Genomic DNA, 23026 nt, shown 5'->3' with positions numbered 1-23026 from the left:
CGGCAAAACGGGCGGGCGGTGGCGACGACGGAGGAGCCTCCCTCGCCTCTGCCTGGCTGCGCGGCAGCCCTTTCACCTTAGGCACGCTCCGCGGCGCGGCCCCTTTCTCGGCTCCTTCATTTGAAAGAAACAGACTACGCCGCAGCCACCCCTAGCCAGGGAACGGCGAGCACGGTCACCTCCCGTGCCGCTTCCGGGAGCGGAGGCGCGGCCCCGCGGCCCGGGGAGGAGGAGGCGGAGGGGGAGGAGGCCAACATGGCGGCGCGCAGGGCTGGGCCGGGCAGCCGCCGCGCCTGAGCGCCCCACCGCCCTAGCTCGGCTCGCAGAACCCACGCCCGCACCCAGCCTGGCCCGCGGCTGCGGAGCACGCGGGGCAGGAACGCAGGGGCCAACCTGGGCGCGGAGGCGGCGCGGGGGGTGCGCCGCGCGGTCCGCCAGGCCCGGGACCCGTAGCTTCGCCGTGCGTTCGCCGGGGCGGCCCGGAGGCCCAAGCCATGGAATCGGAGGAGGAGCAGCACATGACCACGCTGTTGTGCATGGGCTTCTCGGACCCCGCCACCATTCGCAAGGCCCTGCGCCTGGCCAAGAACGACATCAACGAGGCCGTGGCGCTGCTCACCAACGAGCGGCCGGGCCTCGACTACGGCGGCTACGAGCCCATGGACAGCGGCGGCGGCCCCAGCCCCGGGCCCGGTGGGGGCCCGCGGGGCGACGGCGGAGGTGACGGCGGCGGCGGCCCCTCCCGGGGCGGGAGCACCGGAGGCGGGGGCGGCTTCGACCCCCCGCCCGCCTACCACGAGGTGGTGGACGCGGAGGTGAGGAGGGGCAACACCAGACCTCTGTGGGAAGCCACTGGGCTGGAGTTACTGGGAGGGGACACACCCCGCTGGGCTTGGTGTGGGAAGAGGGCATTCGGCGGGGGCTTTAGTGGGGGCGGGGCGGAGACAGAAGCCCCAGGCGACAGTTGGGGACCGAAGTCACTTGATTGGGGTTAAGTGGGGAGAGGGACCCTTAGGAGAGGCGTGTAAAAGGGAATTAGGGATGCCGAGAGCAGAGCTGTGGGTTGGGGTGAGGAGGGGTCCCTTAGGTTTCCGGCTATGCACGCAGACGATGGGGAGGAGGTTCCAGGGCCATCATCCGAGATGGGAAGACAGACACTCGAGCGTATAGTGAGAAGGATGCGTGCAGTAGGGCGTCGGAAATGGGGTACTGGTGCACTAGGCTAGGTCAGAGATTTTGTGGCACGAGGTTTCAGTGAAGGATTGGCGGAGGCACCAGGTTCAGAGTCAGAAAAAGTGGTGTGGGCCGGCCGGAGTAGTGGTCTTTGACAGGATCACAGGAAAACTGTTGGGGTTAGGAATGAGGTTGGGGTTTTAGTCAAGGATCGGAAAGAGGGGACATTGAGTAGGATTTAAAATGAAGAGGGAAGGGGCCGGGGCCAGGAATGAGGACTTGAATAAAGTCTGGGTTGTGGGCACTGGACTTGAATAAGATCAGGTATTAGAGCAGTGGGGATTGCACTGAGAGGGCAGAGGTGGGAGGCCTGGGCAGGGATGGGAGCTGAGGAGGGTCTAGGCAGGGATGGGAACTGGAATTGGAAGATAGAGCTGGGACCAGGTCTGGGTAAAGAGGGAGTGCTGGTCATCGGTAAGGTCAGAAATGAGAGAAAACTAGACTGGGGAAAGAGATTGTAGTCATATTGAGGTGCTATGCAGAGGGCACGGAACAGGGTGGGAGCCCAATGGGAGTGGAGGAGGAGTCTTGAGGCTAATGGCTTTGATCAGAGACCTCAAGTCTAGGTGGAGAAAACTATGCCTGTTTAGTTTGGGGTGTGAGCAAGGAACATGGGGGAAGAAAACGGACTCTTCTACAATGAAGAAAAAGGATCAACCAGAAGCAGCAGTGCTTTTGAATAATTACTTTGCAGAAACATAGCTCATGGCAGGAATTTTGGTCAGATTCGTTGGGCAGTTCATTTCAGGGGCCGGTAGAGCAGCTTGGCCTGACCACAGAAAAGCACAGATCTCAAATTATTGGGATTGCATTATTAGGTAGAGATACGAATTTGGAAGCTTAGAGAAGCTAAGCCTTCTGAAAGACTTTTTCCTGAGCAGTTTTATATCCTTTTAATTGTATGCTTTTGCAACAGTTTCTGGGGCTGAAGTAGCTTGAGCAAGAAGGTGGCACTTAAAAAAAAACTGGTTTCTGCACAAGATTTCTTTGGCTTCCACACTTTGACACAGTTGCTAGATTGCCCCTGTAACCCACTAACTCAGCTGTATCGTTGACTAGTATTTGGAAATAAATATTGTTATTATTCCTAGTTTGGGAATTTTTAAAAATTCCCATATAATTGAGTAACCGTACTTAAGTCACTTTAAGAAATGAGCTTCTCATTGCCAGTTCCTATCACTCCTCCCTTGTTCCTTCTAGTTTTGACCCAGTTTTGAAATCAAGAAGAAAGCCGTTGCTTTTTCAGAAGGTGTTTGTATAACTGCAAAGCTCAGTGTATCCTCATTATGTGAGAAATTTGATTCTTTTTTTCTTTTGTCATACCTTTTAATTTCCTGTGATTGGAAAATCAATTTAAATTACAATGCTTGGTGCATTCATGTTAACATTAGCGCTTACTGCCAGTACATGTACGTACAAAGAATTGGGAGTGGCTTCTTATGTGAATGGCAGGCTAAGGAGTTTGGTTTGCGGTAAATTAAAATCCATAAAATCTTCATCTTTTCGAAGCAGTGCATCAAGTCCTCATTTCTCCTAGACCTGTGGGTTTGGCCTGGGGGAGGGAGGCTGCACTGTTTACTTTTTAGAGTTCTAGAGGAGCTGGTGACTGAGGCTGCTTTACCCAGGAAGCGTGTTGGCAGAGGTTGGCAGGCTGACACTTTCCTGACACACAGGAGCCTTTTGGGAACATTTAACCCAGAATGTGCCTCTGTGGTTTAAAAATCTTAATGCACGCCACCTGTGCAACTTCTTGGTCATCCTTGGTGTACGCAGTTGGGAAACTGAGGCTCTTGATCTTGGGAAATAGGGAAAGGCAATAAATATTATCCAGCATCTACAGGGTGTCAGGCCCTGTCTTAGGTGCGTTATACAGTTTATTTAACCCTTGGTGAAAGAGTTAACGTAGCCATTTTAGTGATACGATTATGTAGTGGGTGGCAGAGGCTGTGAACCCAGGTCTCTGTCTTCAAAGTCAGTGTGCTTTTCACTCTGCTCAACTCATGGTTTTGGGATTAAATTTGTTTGGTAACATTATGGATAGTAAGGAAAAATAATGAGAGAAAGACAGATTTTGAGGCTACTGTGCAATGATGTGGTGAGCACCAATCAAGGCATTAGGAATCGAATAATGGATAGAAAATAAGGTGAATCAGATTTTTTAAAAAGAAGCATACTTTAGAAATTAATAACTAGTGCAGCTCCCTTGTTTAACAAATGCAGCCTTTCCGGCCCCAAAGGGGAAGTGACTTGTCCCCACAGAGTCAGTTAATAGAAGAGGTGGGGCTAGTACTCAGGCCCTTTTGCTCTAAGTCCTGCACTCTTTCGGCCTCTCCTTCAAGGAAAAAGGAATGGGACACAGTAATGGGTTAAAGGGAAGGAAGAAAAGAGTAAAAAAACTGGGTGAAGATTGTCAGCTATTATATAGTTAACCCTTTTTATTTCTAAAAACAGAACCTTATTTTAAATTATATCCATTTCTATTTGCTGCATAGGAAATTTCAGTTTCATTGTCTTCTTTAAAAATGGGAAAAACAGAATAAAATCTAATTGATTAGAAAAGAAAAAAATGACTTAAGCTTTTTTTTATATTTGTAGTTTGGGGACAGCAATGGTTTTCTCTTAATGCCTTCCTGTCCCAGGGGCAGGGTGTAGAGTGGTGAACAGAACATGGTGTTTACATTCTAGTGGGTCTTAGTCCAAGCCTCTCATTTTACAAGAACTGACTGCCCAAGGTCATGTAGCTAGTTAGGTAAATCTGTTTGGGGCCCTACTGTAATTAGTGGTTGGTTTAAAAATTAATATTTGAACAGTGAAAGCTGTTAACTTCCGGTTCAGTAGAAGCAAGGAGAATGCAGATAAAAAAGAGCCAAATATCTAGCAAAACACAGAACTGCATAGAAAGCCACCTTGTTGATATCCTCCAATTAAGTAAAGATACTGTTTTTCAGAAAAGATGTGTTTGGTTCTCACTGGTATTGTTGGATGTAAATGTTCTTGGTCTCTGGGTCTGGAAGGGACTTTGAGAAGCTGTCCAGTTTTGATTTTGAATAGCAGTACTTCAAAATCATTCCACAGCACGTAAGAGTCTGTTCTATTAAAGAGCGTGATCTCTCACAGCTGCTCTAAATAACTTATTCTGATTTTTAACCACCCCCCACCCCCGTCAGAATTCTTCACTCTTTACTGCATGGCTAATGTAAACTCCTTTGGCCTGCTAAGTGCGTACCAATTGGTTCTGTTCTCTGCACAACGGGAAGAGCCAGGCCTTTGTAATCCTTCCAGGGGATCAGTAGAAATCTGAACCAGGTATCCTGTGCATCTTACAGAACTTAACAATTATGAAATGTACCTTATCCATAAGGAATACCTTCATACATTAATACTATAATGAATACTTTATTTATTAAGTTTGTCTTTAGAAAATACTAAAGTGTAAGTTTTGGGAAGGAAATTTCATATTAATTGAGGAAATACTTTTCTTAGCTGTCTAGTGCTGTTAATTAATATTCCCAGAAGTGACATTTAATACTGGGATCTGATAAACATTGTGAACTCCTTGCTTTGTTCCTGTTTTAATGTGGATGTTCCTTCTGGAGGTATTATTTTGTCAGAAGTGCTTTCAAGATTTCATTGCTTTTTTTTTTAAGTTTAGAGCCCCAAAGTTGGTCCTGCTGTAATATATCTAAGTCACATAAAAATAAAAAGCATATTAATTTGTAGTTCCTTAACTTACCTCATTCCTGTCTCTTTTTTTCCCCTTTGGTAGTAAGTGTTAATTATAAATGGATTAAAATTGTAATACTGTCAATGTGTATGATTGAGGTTTATGTTAAAATTCATGTTATTCTTTTCCTAAAATACAGCAATCCTAGTATGAATGTGGAGTGAATATCAAATGAGTAGCTTTTAGTTAACTATTAGTGATTGGAATCCATGACCTGTGGTTTATGAATTACTGTGATTTGGTAAATTTTAAAAAAAAGGCCCTTTAAAGGCTTTAGAGTAAAAAAATGAAATAATTTCCCAAATCAGTTGAAAGTAGATGAAATAAAAATAGGGAATTAAATAAGAATCAGCATAGCCTAATTTTTAAATAAGAATTTCTTTCTGATCCTATATATACATATATCTCCTTTGGGAATTAGGTCTGTGAGTTAATCTAATGGTTGGAGTCTCACCTTGTAATTACCTGGCCATTCACTTTTAGAATGAATGTAATTTGGCATGAAGGGAGTACCTTTTGTGTGTCTGTGAATGTGGTTTTAGTGAAATCATAGTAGGTTGTGACAGCTTTATATAGCATAGTAATATTGTTAGCTTAAATTTTGAAAACAATTTCAATGTTAGAAAAGCAAATGTTGTAATGTTTTAGCAATTTGAGGAAAAGGTTTCAACGTTAATAGAAAAATATGTCCATATACTTACTTTTGTACTTACTGCCTACAATACCATATACCATTTACTTGAATCTGAGTGTGAAGGAGGGCATTTTTTGCTTTTAATAAGAAAATATTAAGAAAGATTTAGTAGAGTCTCAAATCTAGAGTTCAGTTTTCCTGGAAATTTTCCTTATATGGAACCACAGAGAGAAATAAGAAGTAAACACATAAGATTGAACCATTTCAGAACACCTTCATACATGCGTTAAAGCTCATGCACTACTCTACTCACTAAGCGCTCTCAGTGCACTAAAGCTCATGCATTTCATTCGTGTTTAAACTTAAAAAAAATACAGTTCAAACAAGTTTCAATATTAGGTTTCCTATCAAATTAGAATGGTTTTATGGCAGTCTAAACACAAGGTGATGAGCTCTTAGAGACAAGCCCATTTGACAATAGTGAGAAGTGACAGTAGCAGCTTAGTGGTCAAGGAGGGGACAGGAAAGCTTTAAAAGCCGACTCAACCAAATCACACTAGCCAATTTGTGTAGGGTGATTTGAAACAGCTTTATGTGTTTCATGGCCCTGAGAGGATAACTGTGTTTTCAATGATGTCACAGTCAAGAAGAGGTTCCAGTATGGTCTGCTTAAGAAGGGTCAGGAATGTTTAATGTATTTTAGTAAGGGTTTCCTTAAAAAAAAAAAAAAAAAAAGAAGAAGAAGAAGAAGAAAGTTGGACAGATGGAGAAGTAGGCTTCAGACACCTGGAAAATTCAGATGTGAGGATATTTCAGTCACAATACTAGATTACAGAGGTACGACTAAGAGAGTTGTGCTTCATTTTCAAAAGAGTAAATGTTTTTCTCCTCCCTTTTTTTCTAGGGAGTTTTACTTCCTTTTTTTTTAAGCTTGTATTTCTCATTCTCCTTATCATAGGAATTTTTATTGTTTAGTGTTATCACATTTTTCAGTCACAGCTGATATAAAAATTGTTGTTAAGCTCATATTGATAGTAGGTGATAGTAGGTGACATTATTGGTTGTTTTTTTTTTTTTTTTGAGATGGAGTTTTGCTCTTTCGCCCAGGCTGGAGTGCAGTGGCGCAATCTTGGCTCACTGCAACGTCCGCCTTCCAGTTTCAAGCGATTATTTTGCCTCAGCCTCCCAAGTAGCTGGGATTACAGGCGCCTGCCAGCATGTTCTGCTAATTTTCGTATTTTTAGTAGAGATGGGGTTTCACCATGTTGGCCAGGCTGGTCTCGAACTCCTGACCTCATGATCCGCCTGCCTCGGCCTCCTGAAGTGCTGGAATCACAGCCGTGAATCATCATGCCCAGCGCGGTTTTTTGTTTTGTTTTATTATTTTGAGACAGAGTATAGTTCTGTCACCCAGGCTGGAGTGCAGTGGTGCGATCTCAGCTCACTGCAACCTCTGTCTCTCAGGTTCAAGTGATTCTCCTGCCTCAGCCTCCCAGGTAGCTGGGATTACAGGCATGCACCCACCACGTCCGGTTAATTTTCGTATTTTCAGTAGAACCGGTGTTTCACCGTGTTGGCCAGGCTGGTCTCACTGGCCTCAAGTGATCCGCCTACTTTGGCCTCCCAAAGTGCTGGGATTACAGGTGTGAGCCTCCACACCTGGCCAACATTATTGTTTTTGTCCATAATCTCTGTGGTGAGTTTTGGCGAAGTATTTTATAAGCATTTGTTTTTATAGTATGTTTACAGGGTCACTTATCTGTCCACTAGTGAGAAACCTGGCTCCCACCATTGTTAGCTTCCATTTCTTTATTTCTCTGTGTGTGGTATGTGTGACGAGTAGAATCCACTGTTTTAGAGGTGATTACTGTAAGCTAGTTAATGGAATATATAACCGTAGATTTGATTTGTTTTTATTTTCTCTGAAGAGCTAACACAAGTAAGTTTAAATTTTATTCTTACAATCTTTCCAACAATTAAAATGCTTCAGACATGATGCAACAGTCCGTGGAATCTTTTAAAGGACTGAGTTGAAGATGTGATTGTTCTCTTAAAAAATAAATAATATTTTAGGTACTCGCCAAAGGCTTCCTACTTCTAAAGATAAACACTAACAAGTAGTTGTTCTAGCACACAATTTGCTTTCCTGTAGCATCAAGCCAGTTATTTGTATTGTGAAATTCATTTGACATTATTTATTATATTTTCACTTAAGTTTATATCAAGAATATTTTATAAAACCATTACTTACAAAGCAACACAATACAGTTGTCCCTTGATACCCATAGGGGGCTGGTTCCAGGACACCACCTGGCCATGCTCAAGTCCCTAGTGTTTCCATCTAACCTACACACATCCTCCCCTATACTTTAAGTCATCTCTAGATTACTCGTAATACCTAATACAATGGAAATGCTGTGTAAACAGTTGTTACATCATATTGTTTCTTGTTTGTATTTTTTATTGTTGTAGTCTTACTTTTAATTTTTTCTTCAAATAATTTTGATTTGCAGTTGGTTGAATCTGCAGATATGGAACCCATGGATACAGAGAGCCAGCTGTACTTAACTCCTGTATCAGTAGGTTTCCAGAATTGTTTCTGAAATTAAATTCTTTGTCAGAAAGACTTCTTGGTCAGAAATTCAAATCCAAGACTTTTCAGTCTCTGCTTCATGTACTGTTAAAACCCAGCTTTTCATAAATAGTTCAGCATTTCCTTTTTTTTCCCCCCTCTCCATTTCTCCTATATTGTCAGTTTTGGTTGAACATTAATTGCTTTTTGAGAACTATAGTTGGTAATCTATAGTGTGGAGCATTTTGGTAACAATTTTATTACTTTGTTTTAGTTTTTGAGACAAGGTCTCACTCTGTCACCCAGGCTGCAGTGCAGTGAGGTGATTTTGGCTCATTATAGCCTCTGCCTCCTAGGCTCAAGTGATCCTCCCCACCTCAGCCTCTCAAGTAGCTGGGACCACAGGTGTGCACCACCACACCTGGCCAATTTTTGTATTCTTATTTGTAGATACGGGGTTTCGCCATGTTGCTCAGGCTGGTCTCGAACTCCTCAGCTCAGGTGATCTGCCCACCTCAGCCTTCCCAAGTGCCAGGATTACAGGTGTGAGCCAGCCACCATGCCCGGCCTTGGTAGCAGTTTAAGATGTATTTCAGATCCTAGAAAATATGAAGGTACTCTGTGAATAGCAACACTATTATTAATCATCTGTGTTATTCTAGACTGCTTGCTCTCTTTCTTATGGAATAGCCTATTCTAATCCTAAGTATTTTTCATGCCCCTTCCCTCTATCCTCACTGTTACTACTCTGGTTTTGGCTCATGTCCTCCCCCCGACCCTTTTTTCTTTTTTAGTGTTTTTCTCTAAAACTGGCACAAGAATGATTTCTCTAAAATATAAGTTTTAATTGTGGAATAATCTTGGTAAAATGGTTTTGTGGTTCCTCATATCGTATAGGTAAAACCTAAACTCCTTTTCTTTCAAGGACTCCAAACTTACCTATCTGGTCTTACCTCCTGCCTTCCTGTTCTAAGCCCTTTTGCAGTTTAGCTGCTATTTTCCCATTCTCATTCCTACTCCCCGATATCTCTTCTGCCTGTCTAACACTAAATCATTCTTCAAGGTTAGCTCAATTGCCACTTCTCTATAGGGAACACTTGTCTTACACCACTACGGTCTCCCACTGCATTGTGCATGTACACCAAGTAAAACAGTTAAAAAATTTTCTGTGTTTGCACGTGTGTATTGATAATTCCCATTAGGCATTGAGCAGGACTATTTTTATCTCTGTGTCCCTAGTACTGGCTCACAATAATACTTAGTTGGATAGAGAGATGACTCAGTGGTTGGATGGAAAGAAAATCGTAAATGAAATGAAAGAAAACGTCTCATGGTATTTGAAAGAGTATTCAGCCCAGGATTTGTGAGACTGTACCTTTCTGTTCAGCGTTCTGTTTCTTGCTGTTATTTGGCAAGTCAGTTTGCCTTTCTGAAACTCCATTTTCTCCTCTATAAAGTGGGCATCATCTTAGACTAGATCTAGAATACTTAATTTTTTCATTCATTGACTCCTTTAAGAAATTAAGAGGTATGGGGCCTCTCATGTATACATGTAAATATGCATACTTAATTTTGAAAATAAGCTTGTACTAAAATATTAATACTGTTATTTTGGGATGATGGGGCTATACTCTCCCTATTTTTCTGTGTTTTAGAATTTTTCTTTCATGAGTTTTTAAAAAGTATGTAAACTTTATTAAAATTAAAAGCAAACCAAACTGTGTTTAAATGAGAGTAGTTAAAAAGATTAAAGTATTGCATAATTCTTAGGAAAATTTTGCAGACTCTAAAATTATTCAAAAACTTTACTAATGAGGAAAATGAAATATAAAAAAGATTTAATTTGCTTTTTACCTAATTGAAATAAGGAAAAAAGTATACTGCTTCCTAGCACATCATTGGGAGCTATTTTTTTTAAATCTAGAATTCACATTTGACTGTTACGTTATATAGTTATTTCTAGCTTTAAGAAAACTGGCTCAGAAGATACAATTCAGCAGGGCTTTTCGAATTTGAGTCACTGTTTAAGCCTTTTTTTTTTTTTTTTTTTGAGACGGAGTCTCGCTCTGTCGCCCAGTCTGGAGTGCAGTGGCCGCATCTCAGCTCACTGCAAGCTCCACCTCCCGGGTTTATGCCATTCTCCTGCCTCAGCCTCCCGAGTAGCTGGGACTACAGGCGCCCGCCACCGCGCCCGGCTAGTTTTTTTGTACTTTTTAGTAGAGACGGGGTTTCACCGTGTTAGCCAGGATGGTCTCGATCTCCTGACCTCGTGATTCGCCCGTCTCGGCCTCCCAAAGTACTGGGATTACAGGCTTGAGCCACCGCGCCCGGCCTGTTTAAGCTTTAATGGAGCTTCTGTTTCGTTGCCTTTTCTGCCCCTTCTGTTCTTTTTCTGCGTGCTCCCCTTGTCCTGCACCCGTATCTCACAGCATTTTGCCTTGCTAATTGTTTTTAGGACATTGTTATATATGACTCCAGTGTGTATTTTGATTGACCTGTAGATTATCTGCCAGCTTTTGAAGACTCTCAAAGTTCTGTGGTGACTACGTTTTGAAAACAGCTGTGTTTAGAGCCCTTTTTTTGGCCAAAGGGATGGAATGGAAACACACACTTGGCTGACATGGCCGTCCCTGGTGACCTCTGTTCCTGTGACCTGTGCAGTATTACTCATTGTGGGGCCATTGGTAGTTGCACTCACAGTCTCATCTGTTACTTAACTTTCTTTCTGTCATTTGTATACTTTAATGTACTCTCATGTCTGTTTGCACATTTTTAAGAAGGTGGGGCTGCTATTTCTGTTGTTTTTATTAAGTAGAAAATAAAGAGTTCTCAGAATAAAAACTAGTTTTAAATTAAATAATGGTTTAGATCAAATTCCAATGGAAAGAATAGGCATTATACTGAAAATGTCAGAGCAGCAAAACAGCCATGATCCAGTTTAACAAAATAACCATTCAGTAAGTTTTTATTGAGAACTTATTGTGTGCTAGGTACTAAGCGAGATGTTAGAAATGAATACAATGGTGAACAAATCAGACATTTTCCTTCTCTTACTATAAATTCAAGGCTGGTTGGTTTCTTATGCCCCAAGTCTAATAAATCCTAATATTCTCTTTCAGAAACTAGAGAGAGGTCTTGAAGAGTTGTAGGTTAAATATGAAAGCTTAAATCTGTGTATCAAAAGCATTTGTATAGTGCCTCTAGAATTTTTTGTGATGTAATTTGATCCATAGTGGTATCCATTGCCAAGAAACCAAATGATATTTTTTTTAAGCAGTATTTCTTTAGTGTCATGGAATATACAGAATTTGTATTTATTTGCCTGTTAGATGTTTAATATTAGTAGATCGATGACTCTCTCAACTAGTATCTTTTTAGAGTGATGTTAATTATTTTAATGAAATGGCATAATTTTTTATCCTAAAAGCATAAGTGTATCAGTTTTTCCCAAAAAGAGAAATTGCTTTAGGTCTTATTTTAGGCTAAAAATCTCTTAATGATTATTGATAATAAAAAAAATTACTTTAGAGAAATGTTGGTAATTTTAGAAAGACTTAATTATAGTGGAAATAGCAGTAACTCTGTAAATAAAAACCTGTCTGGCATTAATAACATGAGGACTGCTTAGTTTATTATAAGTATTTTGCTTTTGTGGTCAGTTTTATATTGGAATGAACTGTGCTAAAACTTTGAAAATGTTAATGATTTTTCTTTTAGTAATACACTTCTCATGATGTCTACCTTATTTTGAAATATTTTGGTGAGTTACAGTAGCAGCAGATCATCCTATAATTCCCTAGTTAACAGCTAAAATATTTTAGATGTACACATGCACACACATGTATGTAATGTATTTAATTTTGAGAAAATGTCAGGCGTCTATTGAGCAGCCAGACTCTCTGTGTTGAATTATGTCAGCCAAAAATATATGATTTATACCATTAAAACAATTGGTTCATGATATATGTGCAGATATACTGACACCTTTAGAGAATAACAAGGAAGTGCTGTTTGCTTTCTAATACTTTGAGCTTTCTATGGTTGAAGTATAAAACATGCCTGTGGTAGAGAAATTTTAAGCATCTATTAAGGAGGATCAAAGATTAGAAATGATGCAGTTACCTTATATTCTCCCAGTTCATAGTGATTGTAATATGGGAGAGAAATATTAAGACTACTTAGCAAGGTATACTTCATAAAACAGCACAATTATCTGTAGAGCTGACAGTATTTCCTGCATTTCCCTCTCCTTATTCCAGTAAGTAGAACTAAAAGTTGAAACTTTAAGGATTAAAATGGATTATTTGTTTCAGAGCTGGGACCATGGAGATCTGCTGGTGGTAAGCTTTGTCAGCTTAGGGAGGAGGACCTTGACTCTTGGCTCAGCAGAGTCAGAAAAGGAACCCAGCCTTCTGCCTCTTGAGATGTATTTTAGTTACTTTACCATACTGTTCTTCTGACCTGAGGAAGTCTTTGACTGTAGGTTATCTTTAATATATCCTTCCTCATAAACTTTCTCTAAATCATCACATTTCCTTTGTTAGATATACACTGGTGTCTCCCCTTATCTGTGGGGAATGGATTCCGAGAACCCCAGAGGATGCAGAAAACCACAGATAGTACTGAACCCTATATATATTGTTTTTTCCTATATATACATACCTGTGATAAAGTTTAATGTATAAATTGGGCACAGTAAGAGATTAACAACAGGAACTAATAAATAGAACAATTACAATATATGGTAGTAAAAGTTTTATGAATGTGATCTCTCTCACTTAAAATGTCTTATTGTACTCACGCTCCAGAGTGTTTATTCTATAGTTTATCTTGCTTTCTCATTAGGTATTTTTTAACTTTGGTTATTCGTAAGTTTGTAAAGATGGTGGGAGTTGAGGAAAGGAAGATTGAGCAATTGCTATCACTTGTGAAGGTGCTGTGTCGTTCTCTCAACTAGCGTGCTTGTACAAGTGATCCCCTGCCTGAGTCTATCCACAGTTGCACATGGTATTGAATATTTTAAAAATAAGCTTTAAGAGTCAGTATACAGGCTGGGCGTGGTGGCTCACGCCTGTAATCACAGCACTTTGGGAGGCCGAGGCAGGTGGATCACCTGAGGTCAGGAGTTTGAGACCAGCCGGATCAACAGGGTGAAACCCCGTCTCTACTAAAAATACAAAAATTAGCCGGGTGTGGTAGTGGGTGCCTGTAGTCCCAGCTACTCAGGAAGCTGAGGCAGGAGAATTGCTTGAACCTAGGAGGCGGAGTTTGCAGTGAGCCAAGATTGCACCAGTGCACTGCAACTTGGGTGACAGAGTGAGACTCCATCTTGAAAGAAAGAGAGAGAGAGAGAGAGAGTGTGAAAAGAGTCGGTATACACATCGCTTGAAACAGTATACCATCTAATTTAGTAATTTTTTTGTTTCAGATGTGTGTTGTTTAGTTTCTTAGAATAGCCTTTTCATTCTCTGTGTATCAAACATGGTAATGATTACAAATATCAACTGGAATGTATTATATACTTGCAGTTTTGAAGTTAAACATTTTGAAATATACCTTGGAATGGGGTAAATATACTGTAAATATAACGCTTGCCTTAGGTTATATATTTTAATGAATACAAAAATAAAGCACGGTGAATAGTGATGAACTCTTAGAAGATACTTAAAAAGGCAATCAGTTCTAAAATTTTCTAGATCCTCTTATGACTCCTTGCCTGTGCACGTGGGTTTACTCCTGCCTGGCACACCCTCCTCCCTCACCTCTTGCCATAGTGGGCTGTTGCATAGCACTATGTGTGTGGTATCAATTTGATCCTTGCATTTGATCCTTTCTCTATAAAATAGATTTAACACAGCCTTGCAGTTGGCAGAGATAGGGTAGGAACATCCTCCTTCCTTAAGTCCAGCAAGTTGCAAGAGACTCTGAATGCTCACATACCACCTGTACTGTTAATCACTTGCTAATGGTTTTCTGTGAGAACCTGATGCCTTCCATTATACCTCCTCTCATTCTTTCTTCCCTTCCTGCTAGTTAAACGTCCCTTCTTGAGTTTGAATAGAAACCCTTTCGTACCTCTGTCATAGCATTTATTTCATTGCATTGGCATTGTTCCTTTGTCACCATATTAAATTGAGTTTTTTTTTTTTTTTGAGACGGAGTGTTGCTCTGTCACCCGGGCTAGAGTACAGTAGCATGATTTCGGCTCACTGCAACCTCCGCCTCCTGGGTTCAAGTGACTCTCCTGCCTCAGCCTCCCGAGTAGCTGGGATTACAGGCGACTGCCACTGCGCCCAGCTAATTTTTGTATTTTTAGTAGAGATGGGGTTTCACCATCTTGGCCAGGCTGGTCTCAAACTCCTGACATCGTGATCCACCTGCCTTGGCCTCCCAAAGTACTGGGATTACAGGCATGAGCCACTGCGCCCGGCCTACATTGAGTCTTTTGAGAGCAGCGTCTGGTTTTCTGTGTTTCCTGACAATTCAGGGAAACCCTTGACACAGGAGATACTCAACTGAATCAAAGAATCTGATCTGGAAAATACTTATTTGCATCACCATTTGGGAACACATTTCCTCCATTCATGCTTATCAAATAGTCTCTTAAATCTACTTTTGCCTAAAATACCCTACACTATAGCTTGAAAATAGCATAAATGTTTTTGTAGTCTTTTGGCAGATTTCTGTCATAGTGTTTGCCTTGTATTACAGTTGGTGGGAAGGAACATTTTTTGAGCTATTGCTGGTGTCTTTATAATGTATACAATTTTGGATATAACACATTACATTTGAACTTTGGTATTCTGTACCACTTCCTTTGATTAATGTTTTTTCTTTAGCTCACATAGAAAAATATTGGACACAAGAAAGAACATAGTGGACGCTAAAAGAAACAAACCCTTTTTCAGCCTTTAGTAGGACTGTTTGCCAGTCTGTTTTTATTTAGTTTTGTTACATCACTTAGGTGAGCTCTACTTTAGTAAGGAGAAGATTATTTGCAGAGATTATCATTTCTGGAGAGGAAAGAGAGAAAAGAGAGAAAAGAGAAAACATGTCATAGTATAAAGCAGAAAACTGACTTTTAGTGTTGTTTTTGTTTCAAATAGTCACATTTATTTCATTTATTTCTATAATAATGATTAATGATTATAGTATTAATCCAAGTGAGTTTATTTTGAAGAAAAGCTATTGAGACCGTTTTTTTTTTCTCCTTTCTCCTCCCAAAATACAAAAAATGTATGTGGAGTGGGAGTAGGAAGAGGAAAGAAACAATAGTATGGTAACTGTTTGTTCAACACTGAGCAATCTATTGAATGTCTTTGGCTCTCTTCTGGCTTCTGAGAACTAAGATACAGCCCTTGCTTTTAAGAGGTTCATAACCTACTCCAGTGGTTCTAAAGAGTTGCTAGGGATGGCCAACATCAGATCAGAGTCACTTGGATTGTTTTTTCAGTATAGCTTATCCCCATAAGGACCTCAAACTATCCTAGGAACTTCTGACAGACTGGGGAATGTTGTGGAAAACTACTTAGTAAAATATTAGAAAATGGTCTGCTACAAATTTAAACTGGGTATAATTTGATTTGATACTTGATAAGGTTTGGCTCTGTGTCCCCCACCCACGTCTCATCTTGAATTATACTCCCATAATTCCCATGTCCACGTGTTGTGCGAGGGACCCAGTGGGAGATAATTGAATCATGGGGGCAGTTTTCCCCACTGTTCTCATGGTAGTGAATAAGTCTCACAAGATCTGATGGTTTTATCAGGAGTTTCCACTTTTGGATCTTCCTCATTCTCTCTTTGCCTGCTCCTGCTGCCGTCCATGTAAGACATGACTTGCTCCTCCTTGCCTTCTGCCTTGATTGTGAGGCTTCCCCAGCCACGTGGGACTGTTAAGTCCAATTAAACCTCTTTCTTTTGTAAATTGTCCAGTCACAGGTATGTCTCTATCGGTGGCGTGAAAATGGACTAATGCAGTACTAGATATATTTTTTCCAAGTTTTTATGTTGAACAATTTATAGTCTACAGAAGTCAAAAGAACAATACAGTGAACACTTGTATACCCTTCACCTTGATTCATTATTTACAAACACTTTGTCATATTTGCTTTAGCTCCTCTCTCTCTCCCCCCACCGTCTCTCTCTCTCTCTCTCTCTCTCTCTCACACACACACACACACACACACACACACACTTTTTCTGAACCAATTTCAAATAAGTTGCCAATGTCAGGACCTCTGACTCCTAAATACTTTAGTATGAATCTCCTAAGGACAAAGACATTCTTCTACAGAACTGCAGTACCATTATCCTACCAAAGGAATTTAACATTAATACGATAATATTGTCTGTTATTTAGTTCATATTCAAATTCTCCATTTATACTACAGATATCCTCTATAGGCTTTTATAGAAATTGTAATCTAGGATTGAATAAAAAAGTATGCATTGCATTTGTTAATCATGTTTTTTGTTTTTTTGGGTTTTTTTTGTTTTTGAATACAGAGTCTCACTCTGTTGCCCAAACTGAAGTGCAGTGGTGCAATCTTGGCTCACTGCAACCTCCAACTCGCAGGTTCAAGTGATTCTCGTGCCTGAGTGTCCCAAGTAGCTGAGATTACAGGTGCCCACCACCATGCCTGACTAATTTTTATATTTTTAATAGAGGTGGGATTTTGCCTGTTGGCCAAGCTGGTCTCAAACTCCTGGCCTCAAGTGATCTGCCCGCCTTGGCCTCTCAAAGTGCCGGGATTACAGGTGTGAGCTACCATGCCCGTCCTGGTTATCATGCTCTTTTTTTTTTTTTTTTTTTTTTTTTTCTGAGACGGAGTCTCGCTCTGTTGCCCAGGCTGGAGTGCAGTGGCCGGATCTCAGCTCACTGCAAGCTCTGCCTCCCGGGTTTACGCCATTCTCCTGCCTCAGCCTCCCGAGTAGCTGGGACTACAGGCGCCCGCCACCTCGCCCGGCTAGTTTTTTGTATTTTTAGTAGAGACGGGGTTTCACCATGTTAGCCAGGATGGTCTCGATCTCCTGACCTTGTGATCCGCCCGTCTCGGCCTCCCAAAGTGCTGGGATTACAGGCTTGAGCCACCGCGCCCGGCCTATCATGCTCTTTTAATCCAGATTCTAGAATGGTCTTTTCATCTTTTTATACTGACACTTGTGAAATGTCTAATTCAGATCTCTTATTTTAAAAATATTTTATGAATGAATCATTTTAAATACCCAAGGATGTTTTATTATTTATTAAGGAAAACTGAAGAAAAATATTTACCTTATTTCATTACATAATTTGTTCCCCATTAGTAAGACTGCATTTGTCAACAACCTATATTTTGACTTGTAGTAGAATTTTAGCATTTTTAGAGCCAGAAGAGATCTTGGATCTGTAGGTAAATATTTTCATTTTATAGATGAAACTGAGGTATGGAGATATCAAGTCTTAACCAACCAGGGGTGATTTGTCATCCCACCCCAGAGACATTACGCATATATGGAGATGTTTTAGTGTTGTCACAATTACAGAGGTGTTACCAGCCAGGGATGCTGATAAACATCTTACAGTGCACAGAACATAATTGTCCAGCCCAGAATGTCAGTAGAACCAAGGTTAAGAAACCCTGTCCAGAATCACACAGCTCATGATGGGACTTAAAACCACGTTACTTGACTTTCAATTCTGTGTTCTTTCTACACACAAAAACGAAAATGCCTTTCTTACCCTTTCCTTCTCTCCGCCTTCATCCTCCATTTCCATTAAGACAAATTAGAACATACTGCTTGAGAGAACCTGGAGTATCTTTCTAAAATGAGAAATATGGGCTGGGCATGGTGGTACGCGCCTGTAATCCCAGCACGTTGGAAGGCAAGGCAGGAGGATCACTTGAAGTGAGGTATTTGAGACCAGCCTGGGCAACATAGTGAGATTCTGTCTTTAAAAAATACATATATTTTTAATATGTTTTTAAAAAAGAAAGAAAGAAATATAAGTGTGCTTTCAGTGGGGTTTTATTCCTATAAGTAAAAATTTGTGCAGAATGACTTTTGGGTAGTTTAGATAACCATGATTGCTCTTCACTTTTGATTATATGAGGTTTGAGTTAAGAAACACTTTCTCATACATTATCTTATTTGGTACTCACAGAAACCCCTTGTAGTTATAATAATGAGCAAAGCAAAAAGCATTTGCTTTTCACAAGTGAGAAAATGAAGGTTCCCAGAAAATAACGTCCCATCTAATTGTGGTCAGGTAAGGTATTAGTCAAAGTTATGTGGAGATAGATTTCAGTTGAATGGGCAAAACAGAAACAGGTAATCTCAAAATGTCCTAAGCACCTGGTCACTAAATGTATTTAGGCAGAGGTTCTGGGATATTGTTGGGGATGTTGTACAAGTGATTAGGTATCGAATAGACATTGGAGATAAAATGGAGAATTAGATGGAGCTCCATTGAGTAACACACTCTTATTGGGGAGCCAGACCTTAAATAGGTGAAGTTTACTACAGCTCAGTATATTTGATGTTATGAAGGTAGTGCTTTAAGTGTGCCGTGCTTTCTCTTTCGTGCCTGAACACACATACAGTTCTCTGTGCTCAGGATCTGTTTCCTTTCTTTCATGTCATGAGCATCTATTAGGTCTTAACATTCACTCATTCATTCACCAAATATTTGTTGAGCACCCATTCTGTCTTAGGGACTGTTACAGATAATGGAACAAACAAAACAATTCTGCCCTATTGGAGCTTATATCCTAACAAGGGGAGACAGACAACAAACAAGATAAGTGAAATGAAGAGTGTCAGATGATGATAAGTACTATGGAAAAGCAGCACAGGAGAGAGATCATGCTGGACAGCAGTGGGTAGGGGGTATGACAAGGGCTGATTTTTGAGTATTATTCAAGGAAGGCCTCACAGAGCAGGTCATATTTGAGCAAAGACCTGAAGAAGGTGAAGCCAACTGTGGTTATCTGAGAGAATGGCACTCTAAGTTAGGGGTGGACAAACGTTTTCTGTAAAGGGCCTAAAGTAAATACTTTAGGCTTGGTGGGTTACACAGTCTCTGTTGTAGCTATTCAACTTAGCTATTGTAGTATGAAAGCAACTATGTACTATATGTAAGCAAATACGCAGGTCTTTGTTTCAATAAAATACAGAAACAGGCAGTGGGCTCTACTTTGCCAGCTCCTGCTTTAAGTGGAAGGAACACCTAATGCAAAAACACCAGGTACCAGCAGGGCTGGCATGTTGGAGGAGCTGCAGGGAGGCCAGTATGGCCGGAACTCAACGGGCAAAGATCAGCTCCCCATTAGGGCCTTGCAGCAACTGTCACGATAACTTTTTGTCAGAATAGGAAGGAAGGCATCGAAGGTTTTCAACAGGGAGATACCATAATCTGGTGAGAAAGATCAGGGGTTTGTTTTTGAACATGTTAAGTTTAGATGCCTATTAAATACCCTAGTGGAGTTGTCAAAAAGGAAGTTGGATATATGCCTGGTGTCCAGAGAAGAGGTCTGTACTGGAGCCAAAATGTGAGTCTTCAACTTAGAGATAGCACTTAAACCATTAAACTGTTCTTAACAGGAGTAATGTAACTCTTGGGGGGGCAGAAATTGGTTCTTGAGGGAGATGAAAAACAATCTTAGATATTACAGTGGATCACACCAAAACTCAGCCCTACCCAACCCAGTCAATTCTTAGTATTTAATTTCATGGGAGGTAGGATGGTTAAGAAAAAGATGTCTGAAAGTCTCCTTGGAAGAATGATAATGAAAATCAGGTAGAAAACACTGCATTAGATTAAACTCACTGAGGTCACCAAGGGGGTGCCTGTAGATAAAGAGGAAGTCTGAGGACTGAGCTCGAAGGTGCTCCAATATTTAGAGACTGGGGTGGGAAGGTGGAACCAGCAAAGGAGATTGAGGAGTGGATGGTGGGGTGAGGAAGCAGGTGAGAACTCTGTTTGGAAACTGAGAGAAAGAGGTGTTTCCAGAACAAGGGATCCGCTGTGCTAAATGTTGCTGATGGGTCAGGTAAGATGAGAACTGAGAATTAACTGTGTATATGAGGCTGTGGTGAAGAAGGTGGATATTTACTCACGTCTCGGCTTAAGTATTATTTCATTTAGTAGGCCACCTTTGACTATGATTAGGATGGGTCCCCCCTTTTTTCTTAACTGTGGTAAAAATCACATAACGTAAAATTTACCATCTTAACCTTTTTTAAGTGTACAGTTCAGTATTGTTAAGTATATTCGCATTGTTGTGAAACAGATCTCCAGAAATTTTTCATCTTGCAAATATGAAACTGTACCTGTTAAACAACAACCTTTCCTTTCCCCTACCCCCTAGCTCCTGGCACCCACCACTCTGCTTTCTGTTTCTGAGTTTCACTACTTCAGATACCTCATATAAGTGGAACTATACAGTATTTGTCTTTCTGTGACTGCCTTATTTCACTAAGCATGATGTCCTCAAGGTTTGTTCATGTTATAGTATGTAGCAAGATTGCCTTCTTTTTAAAGGCTGAATGGGCCTCCTTATGTACTTTCATAATACTCTGTTACGATAACACTCCTTATAGGAAGTTGTAATTTCTTATTTGTCTTTTTCCCTGAAAGACAGGATATTTCCAAGATTCAGTGGCAGAATATGTTTGTCTTATTCATAGGTGTATTCATAGCCTCTGGAAAACACTGAATGAGAATTCTATGTAAATAGAAGACAGAATACCTTCGTTTGTTTGGAGGAATCTCAACACTCAAAAATGTTGTTGAAGAGACGGTACTTGAACTGGTTTTGAAGAAGTAGGAATTTGTCAGGCTGAGAAAGGGCAACCTAGGCAGGGAGAGCAGCTTACAGCTATGCATGGTTTCATAATAGGACCTTGTGTGTAGCTCTAGCAGAAGGTTTGGAAAGTGGCAAACCATATATCATGATGGGTTGTGGTCAGAGGATGGAGAGCCTTGCCTGCCAATGCAAGAAGCTTGCGTTTACTTTCTAGGCACCTTTAGGCAGCTGAGAGCAAATGGAGCTTTCTGAGGAGGTGAGTGATGGGATCAGGTTCCTTTTTTTGGTTTGGGTTGGGGTTAGGGTTTTTGTTTTGTTTTGTTTTAAGGAAGATCCTTCTGGTGGCCCTTTGGAGGGGGCACAGGAGTGGTATATGGACTGGTGGAAGGAATGGCAGTTATATGAGTATTGCAGCAGTCCAAGCAACACATGACGGAGACCTCAAGTAAGCAGGCTTGGCTACAGCAGACTATTCAGAAGAAATTTATGAGGTAGAATTATTGTCATGTGGTGACCAACTGGCTGGGACGATGACACAGTTCCAGGGATTAGGAACGTTAGAGAAGTAACAGATTTGAGCCAGCACTGAGTTCTTTGTGGATGTGGTAAATCTGGAGTACCTTGAGGGCACCAAGGTTAGAGTCTAGCATAGAGAGAGAGAGAGAGAGAGAGAAGGAGAAAGAAAGATTCATCTGAAGTCTGAGGAGCGGACTAGGCTACTATTTCTTTTTCTTTTTTTTTTTTTTTGAGACAGGGTCTCCCTCTGTCGCCCAGCCTGGAGTACAGTGAACCTGGAGTACGGTTCACTGCAGCCTCAGCCTCCTGGGCTCAAGTGATTACCCACCTCAGACTCCCAAAGTGCTGGGATTACAGGTGTGAGCACACTGCTCCCAGCCTGGGCTTCTGTTTCTTACTTTGCTGTGTGTTGTAGCTGGCACTGTAGTGAATTAACCTCATCGGTGTAGGAATCCTGCAAATTAGGCACCATGCTCTCTTTTTCATTGAGGAAAACAAAGACAAATTATAAGAAGTTTATTCAAGGTGACACAGCTAGCAAGTGGTAGTGAAAGAATCAACAATTAGATCTGTTTGGTGGGAATACTTAGTAAAGGAAATGTCAACAAAATTAAAAATGAAAGTTGCTTGCTTATGCTAGATAGCTCTTTATCTAGAACTTTAGATTAAGTTTTAATGGATTAAAAAATACTAGTGCTTTGGAAGAAAATAAGTTTTACTTGATAATCGTCTCCCAATTCTTGGCTTGGGGTCCATTATATAAGTTCTGTTTGTTTTTTTGTAAAAGCATTTTTGCCTCCATTCTGCATTGGTGTTTTTTTGAGGCCGTGTCATGCTACCAATTTTAGGAGGAATTGGAATACTTTCAAGTGTGCTTAATCTAGAGCCTGAGATTTGGAGAAACCTTGACTTAAATTTTTATTCCAGTCTGAACGCATTAATGACTGTTGGTGTTAGGCAAGTGACCATAAGAAATGTGACTTTAGGTGAGTAACTTTGCCTTATTTGAGCCTCAGTTTGTTTGCTCATGTAAAAAATTAGGATGATAACTCTTACCTCCTGAGGTTTGAGAGTAATTAAATTATAATATTTGTACACTTTCCATAGTTACTAGTGCTATTCCTGACGTACAGCAGCTAGGTGCTCAGTAGACGTATTAGTTCTCCTTTGCCGCTCACTCATGTTGCTCTCATCTGAATTTATCTCAATCCCCTTTACCATATCTCTCCTCCTTCCTGCTGGCTGCTAAAACTGAGGGCCCAGCATAACTGCAGTCACTGGAGATGCCCTAAGAAAACTGGGACTGGAACAACTACCTACTATTTCGGTCTTGTAATGGATCATCTGTACATCCCAAACCTTAAATATTAAATGAAGGTTACCCTCTATTTGTAAGATATCACCTTTGGATTATAGGACAACCTCTTCTCATGAAAACCTTGTTCCTCTATATTCTAAATACAGTTGTCTGTTGGTATCTGCGGGGAATTGGTTTCAGGACCCCCTCGGGGATACCAAAATCTGCATCCCCCTGCCTTCTGCGCAGGTACCGAAAT

The 23026-nt window shown here is 40.8% G+C and overlaps 1 protein-coding gene across 5 annotated transcripts in view; it reads left to right on the top strand.

The window, feature by feature from the left end:
- Positions 1-249: 249 nt before the first annotated feature.
- USP24 (ubiquitin specific peptidase 24) overlaps positions 250-23026 on the top strand; it is a 144901-nt gene continuing 122124 nt past the window's right edge. For 4 of the 5 annotated variants that reach the window (XM_021941983.2, XM_009209201.4, XM_009209211.4 and 1 more), the window contains exon 1: positions 376-815. In XM_021941983.2, the coding sequence (XP_021797675.1) occupies positions 495-815 (321 nt within the window). In that variant the 5' untranslated portion in view covers positions 376-494. Of the gene's footprint in view, positions 816-23026 lie in introns of all 5 variants that reach the window. The other variant, XM_003891948.4, reaches the window with a different exon arrangement.

Source organism: Papio anubis, chromosome 1 (genome assembly GCF_008728515.1).
Source record: "Papio anubis isolate 15944 chromosome 1, Panubis1.0, whole genome shotgun sequence".
Classification (NCBI taxonomy): Eukaryota; Metazoa; Chordata; class Mammalia; order Primates; family Cercopithecidae; genus Papio; species Papio anubis.
This window is presented reverse-complemented; position numbering and strand designations above follow the sequence as displayed.